The sequence below is a fragment of the Paramormyrops kingsleyae genome, chromosome 13 (genome assembly GCF_048594095.1).
Source record: "Paramormyrops kingsleyae isolate MSU_618 chromosome 13, PKINGS_0.4, whole genome shotgun sequence".
Lineage (NCBI taxonomy): Eukaryota > Metazoa > Chordata > Actinopteri > Osteoglossiformes > Mormyridae > Paramormyrops > Paramormyrops kingsleyae.
In genome coordinates this window covers 16,182,118-16,202,604 of record NC_132809.1, presented here as the reverse complement: position 1 = coordinate 16,202,604, position 20,487 = coordinate 16,182,118, and the positions used below count along the sequence as shown (strand labels likewise).

Sequence of the window (20,487 nt, the reverse complement as noted above, 5' to 3'; positions counted from 1 at the left end):
AAATCCGGAAACCGGAAATGGTCATAATTTAGGTTTCATTTCAAAGTATTGACACTCTGGTCATTAATGTGCTTGCTGCTGTGAACCATTGAAGGCTATGGATTTTTTTGGGGTGCTGGGTCCCTGTACTCAGTTATCAGTTGAGAGTTGGATCAAGCAAGTTTGCTCCGTGTGTGTGATGGAGAGGCCTGGATACCGTATCAGATTCAGGGGCCCTTAAACACGTCAGATTATACATAAAACTGGCCAGTGGCACCCAAGGTAACATTTTGTCAGGGGGCCCAGAATGTCTCGGTTCTGCCCTGCAGCTGCTTGTTGAAGTTAGAGAGCAAACTGTGCGTTTAGTGCCCAGAAGCCGGACAGCATGCAGTGTCTATCTGACACAGACGAGCTGAGAGTTCAGAGGTCATTTCCATGTTCAGGATCGACCTGTTATCTGTCAGCAGACCGTTTGACGCGACGGCAGCACCCAGCCCTCCACAGCTGGGCTGACGTCTGCCCCCGTGTGGCTGAGGCGTGAAGCTGCACACTGGTGAGGTATCAGGGTATCACACTCACACACACAGACACACACCTGCTAAGACACTGCCTCTCACACACCCAGAGGTGCCAGCACAGTGCCACGCACGTCTCAAGCTCAGGGTTCCTAATTCACACTGGAGGGTGAATGTCTGGGAGCTCGCGATCGTCTTGGATCCTGGTGCCCACTCGCTAGAAAGCACAGCCGCCGAGCGGCGACTCAGAGCAGGGGCCGTTTTCACTGCGTTCAGAGCACCGGTGCTGTGCATCTGCCGCCCACACTCACCACTCATTAAAACGCGGGGTCGGGGGGGATGACCACAGTGGGCTCCAGCGATGCATTAGCGCAGAGGACGGTCTCGTAAACCCACTCCATGCCGGCGGGGAAAGCGGCCCGGTGCCGTGCTGCACCCCCTGGAGAGGACACCGAGAGTGGCTCCCTTTGCAGCAGCCGACAGAGGCACCGCGTCCTGGGGGAATTACCTCTGATCAGGGCCCCATGGCAAGAACTGCATAAGCTGTTGCTGCACTACAGAGGTGTGTGGGGAAGTCTGCGATGAATCAGCACCCCCAAGAGATTATGGTTATGGTGCAACCCCAAGAGATTTAAAATTAGACATTGTCTAAAATGGGATTTTCTTAATCCAGTTCCAGATAGTCCACATTTTCGCTCTTTCCCAGCTTCCAGTGCACCTGAACCAGGGATTGGGTGATCTTGATTGGCTGGGAGCTGGGAGCATAGGCATAGATTCGGGTTGGGTGGGGGGACACTTCCCCCCCAATGCTGAGATGGGGAGATCATCCCCCTCAATAATATCACATATAATGCCTGGTTTACAAAAAGCACATACGATGAATATATCTCATTGCATAATTTAAAGTTTTGTTTTCCTTACAGTTTTTATTTTGAGAACCCCTACCTTCCGTAAAAAGGGTTTATTCTCAACTCCCCCTCCAGCAGACAGACGCTCACTTCCAGACCCGCGAGTAAAGACACAATTAACAGAGAGCGGCGAGCACAGAAGCGCGCTGCGGCTTTGTATGTAAAATCAACTCATTGAAGACCTTGTATCATAACCAACAGTTAATCAAAAAAGGCTATGGGAAATAGTGGAACTTGATTGTCTCATGTCAATAAAGTTTCATGATGATTATCTTATTTGACTGTGCAGACTGCAACTAGCTTAGTTAGTTAACAGCACAGCACAAATAGCTACGCTGATAACCAAGCGGTGCACAGTGTTTGTGTCAGTCACAATGCCACTGTGCCTGCTGTCGGTATAAGAATGAATAAGAACCCAGTCAAAAAGGGGCCCAGATCTGACATTTGGAAAACACCGTAAAGTAAGTTTCTCAGTTACCAGTAACTCTGAATCATTTAGTTTGCTGGCAGAAAGTCCCATTTACCGCTAAGAAGAGATTCAGTAAATACCCTGTATTTAGTTCTATGGGTCTGCAGGAGAAGATCTCCTAGTCACTGTTTTATGTGGGTTGTGTTTCTTTCTGGAAAGTTAGGATGTGTTTGTGAGAGAGACAGGCTGCAGGAGAGAGACAGGGGTATCATAGTGGACCCTGAGGTCATTCTTACACAATGCAAACAAAACTTAGCAAGCTGTACAATTTTAATGATGCTCCTTATCTAGTATAGCTCTGCAGGTGCTCTCCAAGCCATTCCTAATCATTTTCGACCTTGCAGTTTAAATCACTCATGAATAAATGTGTTTGTGGGAAATTGAATTATTTTGAACTATTTTTTTTTTCAAATACTAACTACTATGAGATATCTAACAACATTCAATGCAACATTCAGCATGGGGCAGGAAAGTGATGTGTGGCAGAGCTTAGAATACAGAGAATGCTGCAATAGTATTACAAAATTAGCAACTGAGTCGCCGTGGAGACAGTGAGTGTACGTCATTTCATGTCACAACCTCATGCAAAACAAGTGAAACTGGAAACTAAAGAGCTGACCAGTTTTGTTTTCTCGCACTGCCCCCTGGAGGACATCACCTTTAATCCTCCAGATAGACATAGACTATGTGTATAAGTACAGTCTACACTGCTCGCGTAGTGCACGTTATAAGGCAACGTGATGTCACACCTCTGACCTGGATGTACCAGCACCCCCTAATGTCAGTGTGAAACCTACACCTATGGCTGGGAAGGGGGAGAAGGTGCAAGGTCTGGGGTCCCCAAGGACTGGCTTCAGAAAAACTGCTCTAGATAGATAGATACTTTATCCTGAAGGAAATTTAGGATATTACCTTTTAACACAGACGTTAAGTGTTAGATTTTTGGTGAAATGATACAATAACAGAAATGCTTTCGTTTCACACATCGACCTTTTATTCATATTTCTGCTCTTACTATTACTCTTGCTATTGCTACAGTTAAAGTACAGGTGTAACTAGCTGGTGAGGACTATGTGAAGATCAAAGGGCAACCCTGTGAGTGCAGACTTCAGGTCTCTGTGGTTTGGCTTTTTCCAGGTACCTCCTCTGTGATCCTGTGTTCGCACTGGTAGGGAGCCATGGTCACATTTCTGAGAAAAGCATGTCCTTAATGCTTATGTCGCCGGCAGCCAGTGCAAGTGTGCACTGGTCATGGGTTCGGTCAGTAGCGGAACAACTGTACACTGGGCCCTGGGACAAAAATGGACTATGTCCGCCCCCTTTTCCAAATTGACACCTTGGGCCTGTCTATGCCAGTTGCTGCAGTTGCAGATGATGAAATTTAAGTATCTTAAGTAGCCTCCAAATATCATACCCATTATGCACTTGTGGTAAGTAGGAAGTTCCACAAACATGCTTTTCTCATGAAATACTTGCCTCAGCAACATACTTTGACTACAAGACATTACAGACTATTACATTTCAAGTGTTGTACCAAATTTTCTTGTGTTATGACTCCCACCATAATGAGATTGTATGCATAAAAATGAGTGATATAAAAGTAGCACGTCACATTTTTATGCAATATCTATTTTATCAGCACCTTAACCATTTTGAATGTTTCACATGTATGTGAGATTTGCAGTCAGAGAGGGGCCCTCAATTGCCCCGGGGGCGGCTGCCCTGGCTGCCCCTGGGTACAGTGAGATGTGTGTTGTGGTATGTGTGCCCACAGTAATTAGGGTTAAGGCTGATCCCAGATCAGCATGGGCAGGGTGGTTTTCTAAGAGAAGTCACATCAAACTGCTCTGAGTACTTCAGCACTGTCGCTATATTTTTGCTTTTATCTTATAAATTGTACCTTATTTTAAATATTTTTACTGATGAGGTAAGTTATTTTTAGGGCAATTATTCACTGTATTAATAAGTGAATGAACCGTGACGTACTTGGGAGTGTGTGAGTCTGATATAATGCTAAGTTTTATCGCCAACTTTAATTTCTTTTTGAGTTCTTGCCAGAGTTACAAATTTCGCAAAGCCTGGGACTGGATTTATGTCTCCAGGTTGGGATCAATATAATCACACAGGAAATTTTATAGCTGAGTGAGATAATTGGATGTTATAAACAAAGAACACATGTACATTTCAGTGATTGCTTAAATTATTATGTTTTAGTTTATATACTTTTTCTAAGCCTAACCCTAGCATCAGATTCCTCAGTTTGCTATCTCTAACCCTACCCCAGGCTATGAATACCACGTTATATTGGTTTTTTTTTGTGAAATGAGCTCCTGGATTTTTTATTTGTGTGTTCTGTTGGCCCCGATCTCTTCCATATCTCTCTGTCCCCAGGAAATCTGCATTCCCACAGTGACCTGCAGCTCAGCAGTGTCTCCCTCTGTCAGGTGTTTCTCTCGCCGCTGTCACGCCAAAGCCCCCCGTGTGTTTCCTGGGGACACGAGCATCCTCTGAGGTAGTGCGTCTATTATCTGCCTCCTCTAATGTGCCGGCGCCTGGTGTCTGGGCCGCGTTACCCTGTCGGCTGGCATCTGCCTGGTAGCCCTGCATCTCACTGTACATTATACGCTGAGTGTGTATACGACCCGCCATCTCCTGAACGGAACTTCCTTTGTTTGTTTAATGTCTATACAAATGCATTGTTTTTGAAAATGTCCATTGTTTTCAAAACCTACTTCCAAACCAGTCATTCTGATTGTTGAAATTAACCATAGAGCAGGGAAGTGTGTCCCTGTCACTTCCTTTGTATCTGATTTTACCAATAATTTTAAGAATCTTTTTATGAAAATGTCTGCACATTTATGGTCATGCACTGTTATCTATTTATCTTGATTTAGACATATGTGCTTGTCACACAACATTTCCCCAACTCTCATTACAAGTACTTCAGTTTACGGCAAATAACGGTTCTTCTTTTTAGAAGACCGTGACGCGTCATTAAGCATCACCTGCTTCTTTTAAGCGCAGCGATGATTTGAACAGCCACTAGGGGGCATGAAGAACATTCATAATGTAAAAAGTGGGGCTAGGCGGTCCCGTCCACCTCAAGTGCTTATCCTGGTTAGGTATAAACATAAAAATAATTTTTTACAAAAAATATTATACATAACATTGGTTTTTATGTTTTAAATGATAATCCTGCTATATCTATTCTCCATTTTAAAAAATATCCGCGCAAATGATACGTAATAATATGAACCGAGAATATATATACTGTAGATGATGCTTAATAATTAACTTAATAGTCTCGAAAGCAGTACAAAGTGCACTGACAGTTCGTCTATGATAACAGCGAGCAGTGCTGTTGGTCTGAGATGATTATGAAGTAATGAAAATTAAGTAATTGTTTCCTGTCATATACAGCCGGGCTACTCGTCATTTTACAGCTAGCGCGTCATGCATGGTAGCAAGCAGCGCTTTCCCGTTAAGGTGCCGCCACGCTGCGGATGCCTGCCTACAGTCCCCGTGCCGGCCTTGCGGGGGCGTCCTCTTATGTCGCTCATTTACATAGAGGCGAAGCTTTCCTCCGCTCCGGCTGCTGGACCCACCGCACGATCCCTTTAGGGCTTTATATCGCCTAATAAACGGCGTCAGATGTGTCTGGAGCCGCGACAGCGGACGGCTTACGGGAGCGCAAAGATCTGCACTCTTCTCCAACCTCTCGTTTTCGTTTTCACTTCGTTTTTCTTTTATGTTTCTCATCCCCTTCCGTCTACTCTGGCAGCGGCAAAATAACCGTTTGATTTTCCCAGGATGTCGGTAGCCGGTTTCAAGAAGCAGTTTCACAAAGCCAGCCAGGTAAGCATCGGTCTGTCTATCTGGCTCCGATCGCTGCAGGCTGCTGTCACTCCAGGAATGCAGCGCACCGGAGGCCGGCCGCTGCTCTGCTTCCTTACTGTACAGCTGGATGCATATATAAATGTTACAAACGGCGTGCAAACAGCGTTTTCCCCCCGAAATACTTTTAATTGCACCTTCTTAATGCTGCTTATCTGTGTAGCCGTGCTTTCTGTCACTTACAATAAGCAGTTCTCCACTGGCAGGCCAGTTAACTTTTAAAAGGGCTCAAGCATGCGCTGCTCATACCGTGATAGTATAGAGATGCTGTATTTTATATCGGGAAAGCGTGACTCGAGTCCGGAAACAGGAAATAAATTAGAATCAAACAGTAAATATTCTTCTCCATGTTATTAGGAAATCGTAAAATGTGTTATTTAGAAATATAGTTCAGGATTGATAAAAGTCTTTAAGTGCTGAGATCGGTGATTTATGGACACACGTATATACGCATCTATGCATATACTCGCACCTCGTTTGAAAGGTGTTCTTTTGCTTTCTGGTTAAAGGACACAGCAGCTTGGAGACTGTCGACCGCAGACAGGCAGAGAGGAAATAAAAGTCTCTGTCTAACGTCACTGCCTGTATCAGTGTAGCGCCGTTATATCTCGTCCGGAACAGAATTGTTTATTCAGTGTTGAGATCAGATCTGGTTTAGTGACACGCTTCCCCTGTGTTCTACGATTCATCAGTGACTGATTATTTACTTACCGTTAGTCATTCCCGGTAGAGTTCATGCCAAATAGTGATTGAACCCACTTGGAATCACATCAGAGGATACTATTTTCCACAAATTGCCTATGTCGTGTTCATATTTTGTGTAGCGTGTGTTTACGTCGAACAAACATACAGACTTAAATAAGGCTTCTTAACTTGAACAAGTGTCTGTTGTTAGCTTCTTGATGTCCCCTGTTTAACATGACGGTCAGTCACCTTGGGTATCAGGCCAATAACCCAATCGCAACAGTGACAGCTGCAATTATCCATAATCCTGAGGCCTGGCAGCTAAATGAGATTCTGGTTCATGTTTTGGGGGCAGCCTGTCTCGCTCATGAGGAAGGCATCTACACTGAAAGCGTCTGAATAATATATGCTGATGTTATGAAGTTATGAAGGTGCTTTGAGGAAATGTCACATCGTACATAATGGGTGGAGACACGCTCAGTCTGTCCCACTGCTGTGGTCACGGGTCCTTCCGTTTTCCTGGTACTAACCCTCCTGCTCAGTGTATCACCCATGTAGCACACAGGAATGTTCCTGGTAGCTTAAAGTGGCACGTGAGCCCATTGAGAAGTGGGTTAATCTTTTTCGTGGCGGCGGATGTCAGTCCACCCAGGAGACCCGCTGTCCCCGTTCCTGTTGTGCTTCCCCATATCAGCCTGTGTTGGTCGGCGTGTCGCCGAACCCTGGGTGCCTTGGAGGGGTCTTTGTGCATGTGAGTCTCCATTCATTTCTATAGGCATAACCCTAATCCCAACTGTGATGACGACCTTAACCCCTACCCAGCCCTAACCTTAACAATAAGGTAATGAACAAAATGCAAGAATTTTGGCTTCTTTAGTTTTTTTTATTGCAGTCACAGATTTTTGTAAAATTGAGGTTACCCTTGTGGGGACCAAAAAAATGTCCCCACGCAGTAAGAAGTTACTGGTTTTTATCGCATTGTGATGAAATCTGGTCACTACAATGTAATAATTACAAAACATTGTGCCTGGTGCATGTCAGGAAATCGCCTTGAGATACCTCAGATTTCTAGAATACCACTAAATTTGGGGCATATGATTTGTTAAACTCGTTAGGAATCGTCATCTACATGTATGTGCCTCATTAAACAAGTTAGTGGTTACATAACTGTCCTCTCGGTGATGTAATTATGGCTAACCCTAATCCATTTTAGACTGACTCATTTCTGTTTCTTTTTTATAGTGTAATGAGTTCAATTACCTGCCTCTTTCCAGAGTTTATTTGTAGTTCTATATTTTTATATGTTTATGCTGTGCCAGCCCGCAGTCTGTCTGTCCATACACGTGTATATACAGAATGAGCTCCACGCAGCTTTGGGGACCCAGGTTCTTACAGGTTCTCCGGTTCCCTTCCATAATTCTGTATAACATGTCATTAGGCGATGTGGCCTTATTGTCTGCTCTGCGTCCCATCTAAGACGTCACTAGCTTTGCCTCTGGCTCAGTGTAACCAGGGCTGTAGCACCTCGGGGGAGGGGGGGTGGGGATCATGTCCCCCCCAAATAATTAAATCCCACAATGCCCCTCTGTGGATTCCTCGTGCAGTTATTTACTGCTGAGAAGGGACACCTTCCTTCAGGTCTGCATTTAGGTGCTTACCTCTGTGTATTAGTAGTCTGCGATTTCACAATATTAGATTGTGAACAAGAAAAATGTCTCCACAATAAGACACACAAGACAGGCTCAGAAAGGTGCCGACTCTGACAGCAACAAACATGAAGGAGAATTGTGATTTTTGAAAAGATCATGGCTTGTGATTCTGCCTGAAAAAAAATATCATGATATGATATTTTTGCCATATCAGCCACCCCCACCATCAGAAATGAGAAATGTGAGGAAAAGCCCCCGTACATTGTTCGCTGCATGTGATTGGCTCTTTTTCAAGGAACATGGGAGACCGGTCAGATGCTCAGGAGGACCAGGGGCCGCTGAGCGAGGGGCCCAATTATCTAACTGTACAGCTGGGTGCCTTAAATAAGTGCATCCTTTTCTTTTTTAAAAGAATAATAATAATTAAAATAATAAATAATAAAAAAAGTGCATCCAGTTATTTCTCGTCTTGGGACTAGGGCACTGAGAACCATAGAGGGCGGGATTATCAGTATTATCGTTTACTGTCAGTCACTGTCTGACCCAATAAGAACCTAAACAGTCAGTTATTGCAAAAAATGATCCCCCCCCCCCCTTCTGATGGCTTCAGCTGTGGAAAAAGCCAGTACACAGTGATCCTGCTGTTTACAGCTGAGCTGTGATTTCAGCCATGGGTCACCGTAACAATGTGGTTAGCATTTCAAGGCGACTGAGATGCCCCCCCCCCTCGCCTCCACTGTGCAGAGGGAGAGATTAGTGGCACTTTGTGCAAATTACTTCTCAGTTTACGAGGAAGGAGAGCAGTGAATTTTGAATGCAGTTTGTCCGGTTGACATGTTGAAGCACCTGTTGTGTTGGGTTAGACAGATAACGGCGCTCCGGCTTGTCCTTGAAAACAACACGCTGTGATTCTCATCCGGCCCGCTGATTGGTGGATGATGTCACACAACGTATTCCGGTTTCTGTTCTTCTCTGATTCTAGCTTTGGGGTTGCGTGGAATGAGGTCTTTGCCCGACGAAGATAAATGAGCATTTTTCTGTGGCGTTTCATTGGCTCACCTACTTTGGGTCAGTTTTGGTGACTGGGACGTACCTGTAGCCAGATTGGGGAGACGGGGATTAATTCTGTCCGGACAAACGAATGGTCTTTGCCCTTGCCGTCTGGAATGAGCTGCAACATCAGCGCTGATGACTGATATGAGATACTGACAGACGCCCCTGACAGGGATCAGGCAAACGCAGACTGACAGGCCAGGCTGGAGCGTGAAATCATAGGCGAAAGTGAAGTCTCTCCTTCCTGGCAAGCGGCAGGGTTGATTGCCAGCTCCTCTGGGCGATGGCTGCATCGCTTTTCCACCTGTAGTGATCCACACTCACACCGTCGCATGGCCTGGTGTACACGAGCAATCGGGGTTACACCACTGTGCCGGGGTGCTCGGCTAATGCGCATGCTAAGCTTAATTAATGCAGTTAAACGGAAGGAATTGCATGTATGGCGTGATTGATGGCCAGAGTTGGTAGTGAAGCGCACAGCAGATGGCAGTGAGGCTGAGCCCCGAGTTTGTGGAGCTCGTCTGGCTTCAACAGCTGCTCTCTGCCTGCCACTGTGGTAATTTCTTCAGTTGAAAGCAGGCGACTTCCTGTCTGTGATCCTTCTCGCAGGAAGTCACTGTGTTGTTCTCTAGCCTGCTAGTCTAGCTCTCCCTTGATGTTCACTGTCTGTCCTCAGAACGCTTCGCTGTGGCCGTGCACTCTCTCCTACATTTTGACCCACAGGCAGTTTTTGCTATGGATTTTTTTTTTAAGTATCCCCCCTCCCCCTGCTTATTGATGTTGTCATAACATTTGCATAAGTATGGCAGCGACTTCCCCTTTAAGGACCTTCCTGGTAAAAAGGTGGGTGTGTCTCATCCACTCAAGGGTCTCCAGATCATTGGTCAGTTTGGTTGGTGGGAGGGGCCACCGTTTGACCCTACCCCAGTGAAGAGTCTCCAGCAGCATTTGACAGACAAATGGTACTAAGTGTTCATATTTCCTCCGTTTTATGTCACTTTGGATTGAAATGCAGGGATACAGTACATGGTTTGCACAGTTTATTCTGGTGTGCAAATGTTGCAGCCAGTCATTGAACAGAAAGATTTACTTCCATTCAAATGCTTCCATCTGAATCACTTCCCATCAGAGTGAAACATCACTCACACCCGGTCAAAGGCATCATGTGGCTTATGGGTCCCAGTGGAGTGAAGATAGAGATGCAGTTGCTATAGCGAGAGGCTCGTTAGACTGGCCCGAGACACTGCCCCACCCCCCAGTGCTGCAGGATAATTGTAGCCAGAGGACATGATCCTGGATCCTGGGCCTGTGGCCAGAGGAGGCAGAAACGGGCACTGCGGGGGACGCCCGTTACATCAGGAGGGAGACATAGACTATAGACTAAGGCCCTAGAATGGGAGAAGGCGAAGTCAGGGGCAGACCTGAAGGAGGAGGTGCTGCTAAGCTCAGCCCCACCCCTGGGCCACCAGGATGTAGCACTGCTACTCTGCTGCCAGGCAGAACTTCCCTGCTGCAGAGCTCCGCTTCAGGGGGCATAGCTGATCCTTCCAGGCCATTTTTGTGTTCCTCAGTGAGCTCCACGCTCACCCCTCTGCAGTGCCCCCCGCTGGCACAGAAATGACAAGTGAGATCAAGTAGAGCGGCATTCACTGACACACGGTCTGCCGTAATTAGATAGAACCGCAGAAATATGCGGTCGGTGCTGACACTGAGGTCACGCAGACTCTGCTGAGTGCGAAAATTCAATTCTGTCTGTGAAGAAAAAAAAAGGGAAGAAGAAACAGAGCCGTCCTCGCAGAAGCCTGTGTGCGTCCGACTTCTGCCGTGTGCTTCCAAAGCGGCTCGCCAGTGTATGCACTAACAACGGCGTCACTCTGGGGTTACAAACATGGAGGAATTCCCCTTTAAATGGGTGAAGGTGACACACTCCACTGGAGAATTTCAAGACTCCGCGTATATTATTCATGCCACTGAAACAGGGCAAGAAAATAAAATATGCCAAAGAAATTCTGGGAGCAACAAATCAGTGATTATGAATTTTTAGAACATGTGCAGAGGGCCGCACCACTGTAATGACACTGACGATGACACTGAAGCGGTAAATAATGATTTACATGAGCTCCTTTACTGACTGGGTAGGTACCCCAGCAGAACCGGGAACGAGGCCGTTTTTCCAGGAGATGGATTGCTGGTAGCGGTAGGGGTCCTTCAAAGCAATTAAAAAATGCTCTGTGTTTCGGGTGGGGGTCGCAGTTCCTATGAAACCGCGCAGTATCCTCGTTAGCTGGGTGAAGCACCATCCCCACCCCCAGTCCTCACATGCTGCGGCTGTAAGGTCACCTTTCGTCCTGGCGCCCTGCGTGCCATTTACACACGCCCCCCCCAATCACAGAGTACCTTAGCCATTGGGAAGCCCCAACAGATGGAGAAATAAATGTAATTGAAACGCAGTGGCTCTGGTGGTGCTGACCTGTTTTTTTAACAGTCCTGTGGGTCCCACCGGCCTCATTTGGGGCAGCGTGCAGACAGGTCACTGCCCAGGTGGCAGTGTGATGTCATGGTGGGGGCAGGTGAAGCTCGGCGCCCTGATGCCTCCATCCCCCCCAGTCAGGACAGGCACAGGCTGGGTGTTCCTGCGTCCTTCCTGCGGCTAACTGGAGCACATCCCTGTGGTGCCCCCCTCCCTCAAAGGACACGCAGCCTCTTAACCATCATCTCTATATTTAGCCTGTTCCAGCCTGTGCGGAGCTTCCAGCTGCACTAACACTGCACCAGGAGGGGGGGGGGGGGTTCTCTCTTTTTTAGGGGGTACATTTCTCAGTGTTTAAAACCTGGCTTGCTGTTATTCGGAAGGGCAGCTGATTAAGACAGACTTGCATCCTTCATCCAATTTTCGTAAGAGGTTAAAGATTCAGCCTGGTGTGTGGTGAACTTTCTGGTGGGGAGTAACCTTGTCATCCATCCGTCTCCCATCCGCTCCCAAGGCTGGGTGGGGGGGGGGGGGGGGCACAGGAAGCAGAGGGCGCATGACAGGGGTGCAGCCTGGATAGGATGCCAGTCTACAACAAGGCACACTTAATTCAGACGTGCTAATAAGCCCTAGCAGCTTTTGTAGTTCCTAGAGGAATGGCGCACGACCATGGTGAGCACGTGCAGATGCCACAAAGGAATCGAAGCCCCAGCTCTGGAGGTCCCACCTGCTGGTGTCTGGGTTCTAATACTCTGGTGCCAAGACGATTGCCTGCACGTTCCTGAGGTGGGGAGCTCTGGTCGTGGCCCAGTGCCTTATACTCAGGCACTGGAGCAGATGCAAACAAACAGGCCCTTCTGCCCCTGCTGCTCAGCGTGGTGAACCCCTCCACTATGTCCAGCTCTGGGGGGAGACACCACAGAGCTGTATCTACATCACCTGCCCCCACCCCACCCATTTCACCATGGTGTAATGCCTCACCGCTCTGCACGGAGTGGCTATTGCGGGGTGCGTCTCATGAGAAGCTCATCCCTGTCGCCTTCACGCTCAGCTGGTGTTCAGGGGCTTAACGCAGCTGAGTCACCTCTGGCATTTGCTCAGCATGAGACGTGATGCTTTTACAAGCTGAATATGGACGTTGTTCTTCGTGCCTTAGCCAGATGTGAGGAAATAGGCGGCGACGTACTGGACCTGGAAGTTGGATTTGCATGCTACAGCTTTCAGAGTTTACGAACATACAGAAGTCAATACAAACACCAATGTTATTCTGCTTAGAAAAAAAGTGAAAGCTCATGAAGCCTCAAGTTGTCGTCTTGTGTTATTTCATTAAATGTCTGGAAGCACTGCCATCGGAGAGATCTGATTGGTCGTTTACTCATTTGAGCCCCCCCCCCCTTAAGAATCTGCGTTTTGGGGCGAGACAGTCGCACTAATTTCACGAGTCTAGTGCGGAGAGGTTACGGAGATGGAAAGTGGTAACCCACTGCCCGCCTGTAGCTGATAAACAAGGCGGCAGAAGTGAGACGTGGTGTCATTTTGGTTTTAAACCGAACGAAAAGGGTGAAACCACAAACCAGACAGACCCGGTACTGTAACGCTACTGCAAGGGGGCAACACTGCTCTCGATCACCCTGAATTATATTCGGAGTTGAAAGACAGTCAGGTGTGCATGATAACAGATATAAGACACATGGTAATGTAATTTAGCGTTTATATTGTCCTGTGTTTCCGTTTAAAGTCATGTTTAGCCTACATGCGAGTTCATTCATATCACTTTTCTCGACAACGAAAAGCATAGGGACACACATAAATATAACCTAACGTTAGTGTATTATACGTGCGGTTTTTTAACAGCTGAAACCAAATTAATATCGGAATGTATGCATTGCATGGAGTGCTATTAATCTATGCATAATTCTCTATGGTGTAGCCTGATGTTGCCGTTGGTTTAATTCATAATGCTTAAATAGGATTGTTTTACAATATCAATTTAGTACTTATGTCGAGGACCCAAAGCTGCTATCGGCATTCGAAGTCAAATAGTTGGTGTCGATCCAGCTCCAGTGTTTATGCATATGTTCACGTGAGCGTGAGGAACTCGGGTCGCTAGCCGCAGCGCCCCCTGCAGCCCGAGTCTGACGGCGTTCTCACCGCGTCCTCCCGCAGCTGCTGAGCGAGAAGATAAGCGGGGCAGAGGGCACCAAGCATGACCGCGACTTCGTGACGATGGAGAAGGTGAGAACGGCGTTGCCCGTGACACAGCAGTCACCGCAGTGATGCGCTTCACTGGCGCCCACTGCTGGATAGTTTGTCCGTTTGACCCTTTCCCCAAAACTTTCTGTTGTTATCGCAGAAGATCGATATCACCAGCAAGGCCATTTTTGATCTGCTGTCTAAAACCACAGAATACCTCCAACCAAATCCAGGTATGGCATCAGCTGTGAAAGCCTGTTACACCTTCAATACTTTTCTACTTAACATACTACTACTATTAATAATAATAATAATAATAATACTTTAAATTTCTCAACCAATCAATCAACACATTTAAGGTTTTCAATTGTATTTATTTGTCTGAATTTATCGTAATTGCATTAAATTGTCTTCTGAATTGTAATATGGTGCGCTCGATCTGTTTGTCTCTTCCTGGCAGCCTACCGAGCCAAACTGGGCATGCTCAACACGGTGTCGAAGATGCGGGGGCAGGTGAAGACCGTGGGATATCCCCAGACGGAGGGCATGCTGGGAGATGTCATGCTCCGCTACGGCAAGGAACTGGGGGAGGACTCCTCCTTTGGTGAGTGACCCCCTGGGTGTTCCCAAGGGGGTCGAAAGGTTCACAGAGATGCAGCATGGATCGTTCTGCAGTGAAAAGCAATTCCTCTCCTTATGTAAACACATACATGCCCCCTGGTGGCTAGTTAGGGTATAGACTTCCCTAAAATTATTTCTCCCTCAAATCATTGGCTGTACAGAAAAAGCACATTACTTTTTCTCAAATAATCCTATAGCAAGTTTTTAACAAAATATAGCTTACATTGTATTAATTTCAACAAGCATAAGGTAAATGAGCTGTGTGATTTTTATGTATTTAGCTGTGAGCCAACAAAAGTCAGACCGAGCTGAGAGCCTGTATGACCAAGTCTCCTGGTGACCTGAGCTGTGAAATCCCACCAGGTTGTGCTCTAGTCGACGTAGGCGAGGCAATGAAGCAGATGGCCGACGTCAAAGACTCGCTAGACATCAGTGTGAAGCAGAATTTCATCGACCCATTGCAGTCACTGCAGGACAAGGAGCTGAAGGAGATTGGGGTGAGCCTGGCAGGACCAGACGCAGGGGCGGGGCTCACTGCCTGGTGGGCGGGACCGGTATCTTTGGTGGGCAGGCTCTCTGTCACGGTGGGCAGGGCTTACATCTCTGGTGGGCGGGCCCTCTGTCACGGCGGGCGGGGCTCCCATCTCTGGTGGGCGGGCTCTCTGTCACGGCGGGCGGGGCTCCCATCTCTGGTGGGCGGACCCTCTGTCACGGCGGGCGGGGCTCCCATCTCTGGTGGGCAGGCTCTCTGTCTTGGTGGGTGGGGCTCCCATTTCTGGTGGGCGGACTCTCTGTCATGGTGGGCGTGGCTCCCATATCTGGTGGGCGGGGCTCCCATCTCTGATGGGCAGGTGGAGTTGCTCTGTCATGTTGCAATGGGTTGGCCGAACAGGACCAACAAGGGTGTGACATGCGGGCTGTTGATTACAGCTAATTGTTTGGGGCCTGTGGGAAGAACATGTGGATGTTGGCCAAATGCTGGAAACAGATTCCAACTACAGCCCTTTATTCACCCAAATGACATCCAGGCATCGATCTCCATTTCTCCCTGAAGCTTCTATAATTATCCCAGACCAGTCTAGATGCCCGAGGAGCAGGATGTTTGGTCACTGTGTGTGAGTGGCTGGTCAGGGAAATGGGGGGGAGGTAGATGGTTACTGATCTACCGAGCGATGCTCCACATGGAGATGTTCCAGGTGGTTGTTAGTCGTCTCTGTCTTGGGTCACAGCACCACCTGAAGAAGCTGGAGGGCCGTCGTCTGGACTTTGACTACAAGAAGAAGAGGCAAGGGAAGATCCCCGAGGAGGAGGTGCGACAGGCTGTGGAGAAGTTTGACGAGTCCAGAGAACTGGCTGAGAGGAGCATGATCAACTTTCTGGAGAGCGACGTAAGTCGCAGGCATGGCGCATGAGATACTGAACCTGTGGCATCACTCTCTCGTTTCCATCTCGGAGAGCTTCAGCTGTTTGTCTCCCTGCCATGTTTTTTTTTTTGCTTTTAGATCTCCTGGCATCTCGGTAGGGCCTGACTGTGGGTTTTTTGCCACTAGGTGGAGCAGGTGAGTCAGCTTGCTGCACTGGTAGAAGCTGGTCTGGACTACCACCGCCAGTCATTGGAAATCCTGGAGGAACTGAACAGCAGACTGAAGAGCAGGTGAGAAGCCTTAGGAGATTTTCTGTGACGCGGAAGACCCCTGCTCGCTCACTGAGCTGTTTCCCTTGGGTTTGTGGCATTAGGGAAGCCACAGCTGACCCCAGCTTCTCCTATCTTATACCACCTCCCCCAGGATATCTACGGAAAGCCACCGTCCAAAGAAGGAGTTCAATCCAAAGTCTGTAATGAGAAGCCTAGAGACCATCGAGAGCCTGCCCCACAACGGACTGTCGTACAGCTCATCAGTCAAATCCACAGGTGTCTCCATTCGTCTTTCCATTTCTGAGCTGGCTAGGTTGACATGTCACATGATCCTCATGATCCTCAGCACTTAGTTGTGCCTCCTCCTGAGTGGCTAGGTCGACATGTCACATGATCCTCAGCACTTAGTTGTGCCTCCTCCTGAGTGGCTAGGTCGACATGTCACATGATCCTCAGCACTTAGTTGTGCCTCCTCCTGAGTGGCTAGGTTGACATGTCACATGATCCTCAGTACTTAGTTGTACCTCCTCCTGAGTGGCTAGGTTGACATGTCACATGATCCTCAGTACTTAGTTGTACCTCCTCCTGAGTGGCTAGGTCGACATGTCACATGATCCTCAGCACATAGTTGTGCCTCCTCCTGAGTGGCTAGGTTGACATGTCACATGATCCTCAGTACTTAGTTGTACCTCCTCCTGAGTGGCTAGGTTGACATGTCACATGATCCTCAGTACTTAGTTGTACCTCCTCCTGAGTGGCTAGGTTGACATGTCACATGATCCTTCAAACTTGACTGCTCCACCTCCTCGGTCCCTCTTTAATGTCTCCGTTTCAGTAAGCATTTAGGGCCAACCTAGTGTGACTGCTCACTGACAGCACGGCTCAGTCGCACTGGATGTGGATTTACTTTGAAGTATATTTTATTATCCAGCAGTATTTATGTTTCAAAGGGGAACACGAGCACTGTATCAGTTCTGTTGTAACACTGAATGTTTTCTACTATGAAAATGCTGTGTGCCCTCTTGTGGCCACAACGAGGTACAGCTCCCTCAAAGAATACACTGGTCACAATCATTTTCCTATTTTGATGTCAGCTTTCTCTGTCAGTTACTGTTAAGTGTTGTCAGACACACTTTGGTTGGGAGCCAATTAGCTCATTGCTAATTGTGTCTCTGGGTTTTTATGACGATGAGGATTGCAGCGGCAGGTTTACAGGAATGTCCTCTGTGGAGAAGCCCCTCTGCTCTGTGGATCACCTCACAGTGCTGTCCTGCAGGAGACTCTCCTGTCGTGTTAACCCCCCGAGTCGCTAACATATCTCTCCGTTTGCTGCAGGTTCCCTGGTAAACCACACCGTCAATGGGAAAAGTAGGTATATCGGATTGAGGACGAACCTGTGGTCAGTCATGAGTTCACCTGAAAATTCTGGGACCACCAGTAATGTAAAAAGCAGCCCGATGGGTCGCTGTGCATTGGCTCCGCTGAGCCTGTTATCCTCACTAACCTGCACCTTCTGCTTTTCACCTCACGTCTAGATGAGCTGATCTCTTCCCCGCCCCTGATATGGCCAGACAGCCCCCAGACTGACCGTGAGTATCCGGACATCCCGCTGGTCCCAGCCCTGTATCAGTCATGACTCTTCTTACCTCCATCGAGGTCTCTCCTCTGAGATCTTTAGGAAAGCACTCAGTTGTTCATAATAATCCACTCTTTGTTCTGGTGGCGTAGACAGATTAATCAGTAGAGGTCACCTGTATTACTGCTTAACGAGAATTAATGGATCAGAGCTGTGTTAATGTGCAATACATCTGTAAGTAAACCTGTCTGTTTTATTAATTACCAAATTACCTGGGATCATGGCCTTACGACGGTGGTTCCCAACAAGGTCACCGGGGGCCCACAGACAGTCCCACGTTCTTGTTCCTTCCCAGCTGCCCACAGACAGTCCCACGTTCTTGTTCCTTCCCAGCTGCCCACAGACAGTCCCACGTTCTTGTTCCTTCCCAGCTGCCCACAGACAGTCCCACGTTCTTGTTCCTTCCCAGCTGCCCACAGACAGTCCCACGTTCTTGTTCCTTCCCAGCTGCCCACAGACAGTCCCACGTTCTTGTTCCTTCCCAGCTGCCCACAGACAGTCCCACGTTCTTGTTCCTTCCCAGCTGCCCACAGACAGTCCCACGTTCTTGTTCCTTCCCAGCTGCCCACAGACAGTCCCACGTTCTTGTTCCTTCCCAGCTGCCCACAGACAGTCCCATGTTTTTGCTCCCTCCCTGTCTGTGGGTCCCAGAGAACTGGACCGGGAAACACTGCTTTATGGTGTAACCACGCTTTCTGGAAATTCCCGCCAGTGAGCTGTGACTGTGCCCCGGCAGATTCCGAGGCTCCCCTGGACCAGCCGTGCTGTCGAGCGTTGTATGACTTCAAGCCGGAGAACGCGGGTGAGCTGGGCTTCAAGGAGAGCGACCTCATCATCCTGACCAATCAGATCGACGAGAACTGGTACGAGGGTATGATCCACGGCGAATCGGGCTTCTTCCCTATCAGCTACGTCAGTGTCATCGTGCCGTTGCCGCAGTGACCGCTGGGCCACTTGCTGGAACCTCTGCTCTCGTCTCTCTCAGTTCTCAGTATTTTTTAAGAAATATATCTTATTTTTCAATATTTATGCGCTCCTTTTTGGAGCGTGGAGCTACCTGTATGTGTGTCATTTGGGAACTTGGCATCTGCTTGGTTGGTATGTCTCCGCTGTCGCCTTCCACTCTGCTGTCCTGCTCCAAAGCGTCACTCATTCTCTCCTGCCTGCTGCCATCTTAGGTGTTATTTTTAGACTTTGAATGGAGGGGACAGACCTATCATTCTGTGAATGTCCTCTAGGCCCTCTGTGTTTACATGCCATGCCCTGGTGTGATGCAGCACACCTGCCCGCAGTCACTATGACAAGCTCAGTACTGAGCAGCATTTTCTGTCCGCTTGTACTCTGCTTTTTAAAAGCTTATTTATTGCCTCTCGTTTTGCACTGAAGCCTTAGACTGTTTTACGGACGTTCCGTTCCTCTTCTTTTATAACATTGCACTTTCATTTGCTCCCATAACAGAAGGAAACTCTTTTTACAAATTCTGTGTATTTACTGTAAGTTTCCTGTGTAGGGAGTAGAAGAGGTGGGTTCCGCTTGTACGTTAAAGTATGTTATAATCATCGTGCTACAGAATGATGGATCTGCAGCGGCCGCTATCTACTGTTCATGCAATAATGCTGTCACATTATGCAGTTATGGTATATTAATCTCCCTACCCGAAATTATGCCAAATTATTAACATTATTTTTTTAGGAATATGACCACGCGTTTGCATCATTCAGTACGAATAAGCAAGTACAGAAATTAATTTACCTTAATGAATGGGAAGCTATTCGGTTTATCCTCTAAACAATTATATCAGAAAATAATATGTGTGCTATGTTTTTCTGGGTCAGCGTAGAAAAATATGTTTATTAATCTTGATCCATTAAAACTCAGTTGCTAGTCAACATCAGGTAGAAAACATATATATTTTAATGCATTTTAAAGTAAAGTTTTTGCCAGTGAGCAGAGTCTGAGTAAAGTAATCCATATTCTACTGCGTAGAGCAAAAACAGCTTCAGCAAAAAGCGAAAAATCAACTGAAGTAGAATGAAGGCCATTTAATTACACGTGCAGCTACTGGCTGCTGAATCGCTGTGAGGATCCTTGCCATTATGTCGTCATCTTCTGCTGTTATTTATAAAATCGACGGGGCTTTCATTTGTCTATGAAATTATTGCAATGCACGACATAACTTTTTATTTTTTCTGTAATTTATAGAAAGTGTTCTATAAGCGTTGTAAATGATTATATAAATAATATCGGCTGTACTGTGTAAATAAACGAATATGCAGTGAACCCATTGGCTGAGAAGTGCTGTATAATTACTGTTGATATCTGCTTAGTTTCTCTCTGGTGGTGTCATGATGGTTTTATTGTAAAAATCAAACAGACTTATTGGTGAATTGCCGCGGCCGTATCGGGCCGGGGATGTGCGCCGTCTCCATGGCATCTCCCACAGCAGCTGACTGAGTCATGTGACAAAGAAGTACTTTGTATTTTCATGATGAAGGGTGTGATTTTTTAAAATCAGCATATTGAGTGTTGGTGTGAATGTGTGTGTGTCACTGTAATCTGGGCACACAAGAGCCGCTCTTTCAGACGCACGCTTTTCAGACGCCTAAGGCACACACTAGCAAGTGGCCACTGTTGTTGTAAATGTTTACATTCAAAAAATTATTTTAAAAGCATTTTGACAACCACAATGTACCTACAGTATGTATTAATACTTTCGATGCCCTAACCCTAAATGCCAAGATATCCACCACAAAAGAAAAGGAAGATAGTATTGATCTGAC

At 47.2% G+C, this 20,487-nt stretch overlaps 1 protein-coding gene across 2 annotated transcripts; it reads left to right on the top strand.

Annotated features, from left to right (window-relative positions):
• Nucleotides 1-5,339: 5,339 nt before the first annotated feature.
• Nucleotides 5,340-19,991, top strand: LOC111846644 (endophilin-A3). Of its 2 annotated transcripts, none has more exons than XM_023817042.2 (11): nucleotides 5,340-5,726; nucleotides 13,788-13,856; nucleotides 13,975-14,047; nucleotides 14,275-14,418; nucleotides 14,799-14,932; nucleotides 15,665-15,823; nucleotides 15,986-16,089; nucleotides 16,223-16,347; nucleotides 17,407-17,439; nucleotides 17,607-17,660; nucleotides 18,444-19,991. In XM_023817042.2, exons 1-11 carry the CDS (start codon nucleotides 5,682-5,684, stop codon nucleotides 18,647-18,649), a joined length of 1,146 nt encoding a protein of 381 aa, XP_023672810.1. In that variant the 5' UTR covers nucleotides 5,340-5,681; the 3' UTR covers nucleotides 18,650-19,991. The 2 variants fall into 2 exon arrangements, with proteins under 2 accessions (XP_023672810.1, XP_023672813.1); XM_023817045.2 differs by lacking the exon at nucleotides 5,340-5,726 and adding an exon at nucleotides 12,666-13,284.
• Nucleotides 19,992-20,487: the final 496 nt, after the last annotated feature.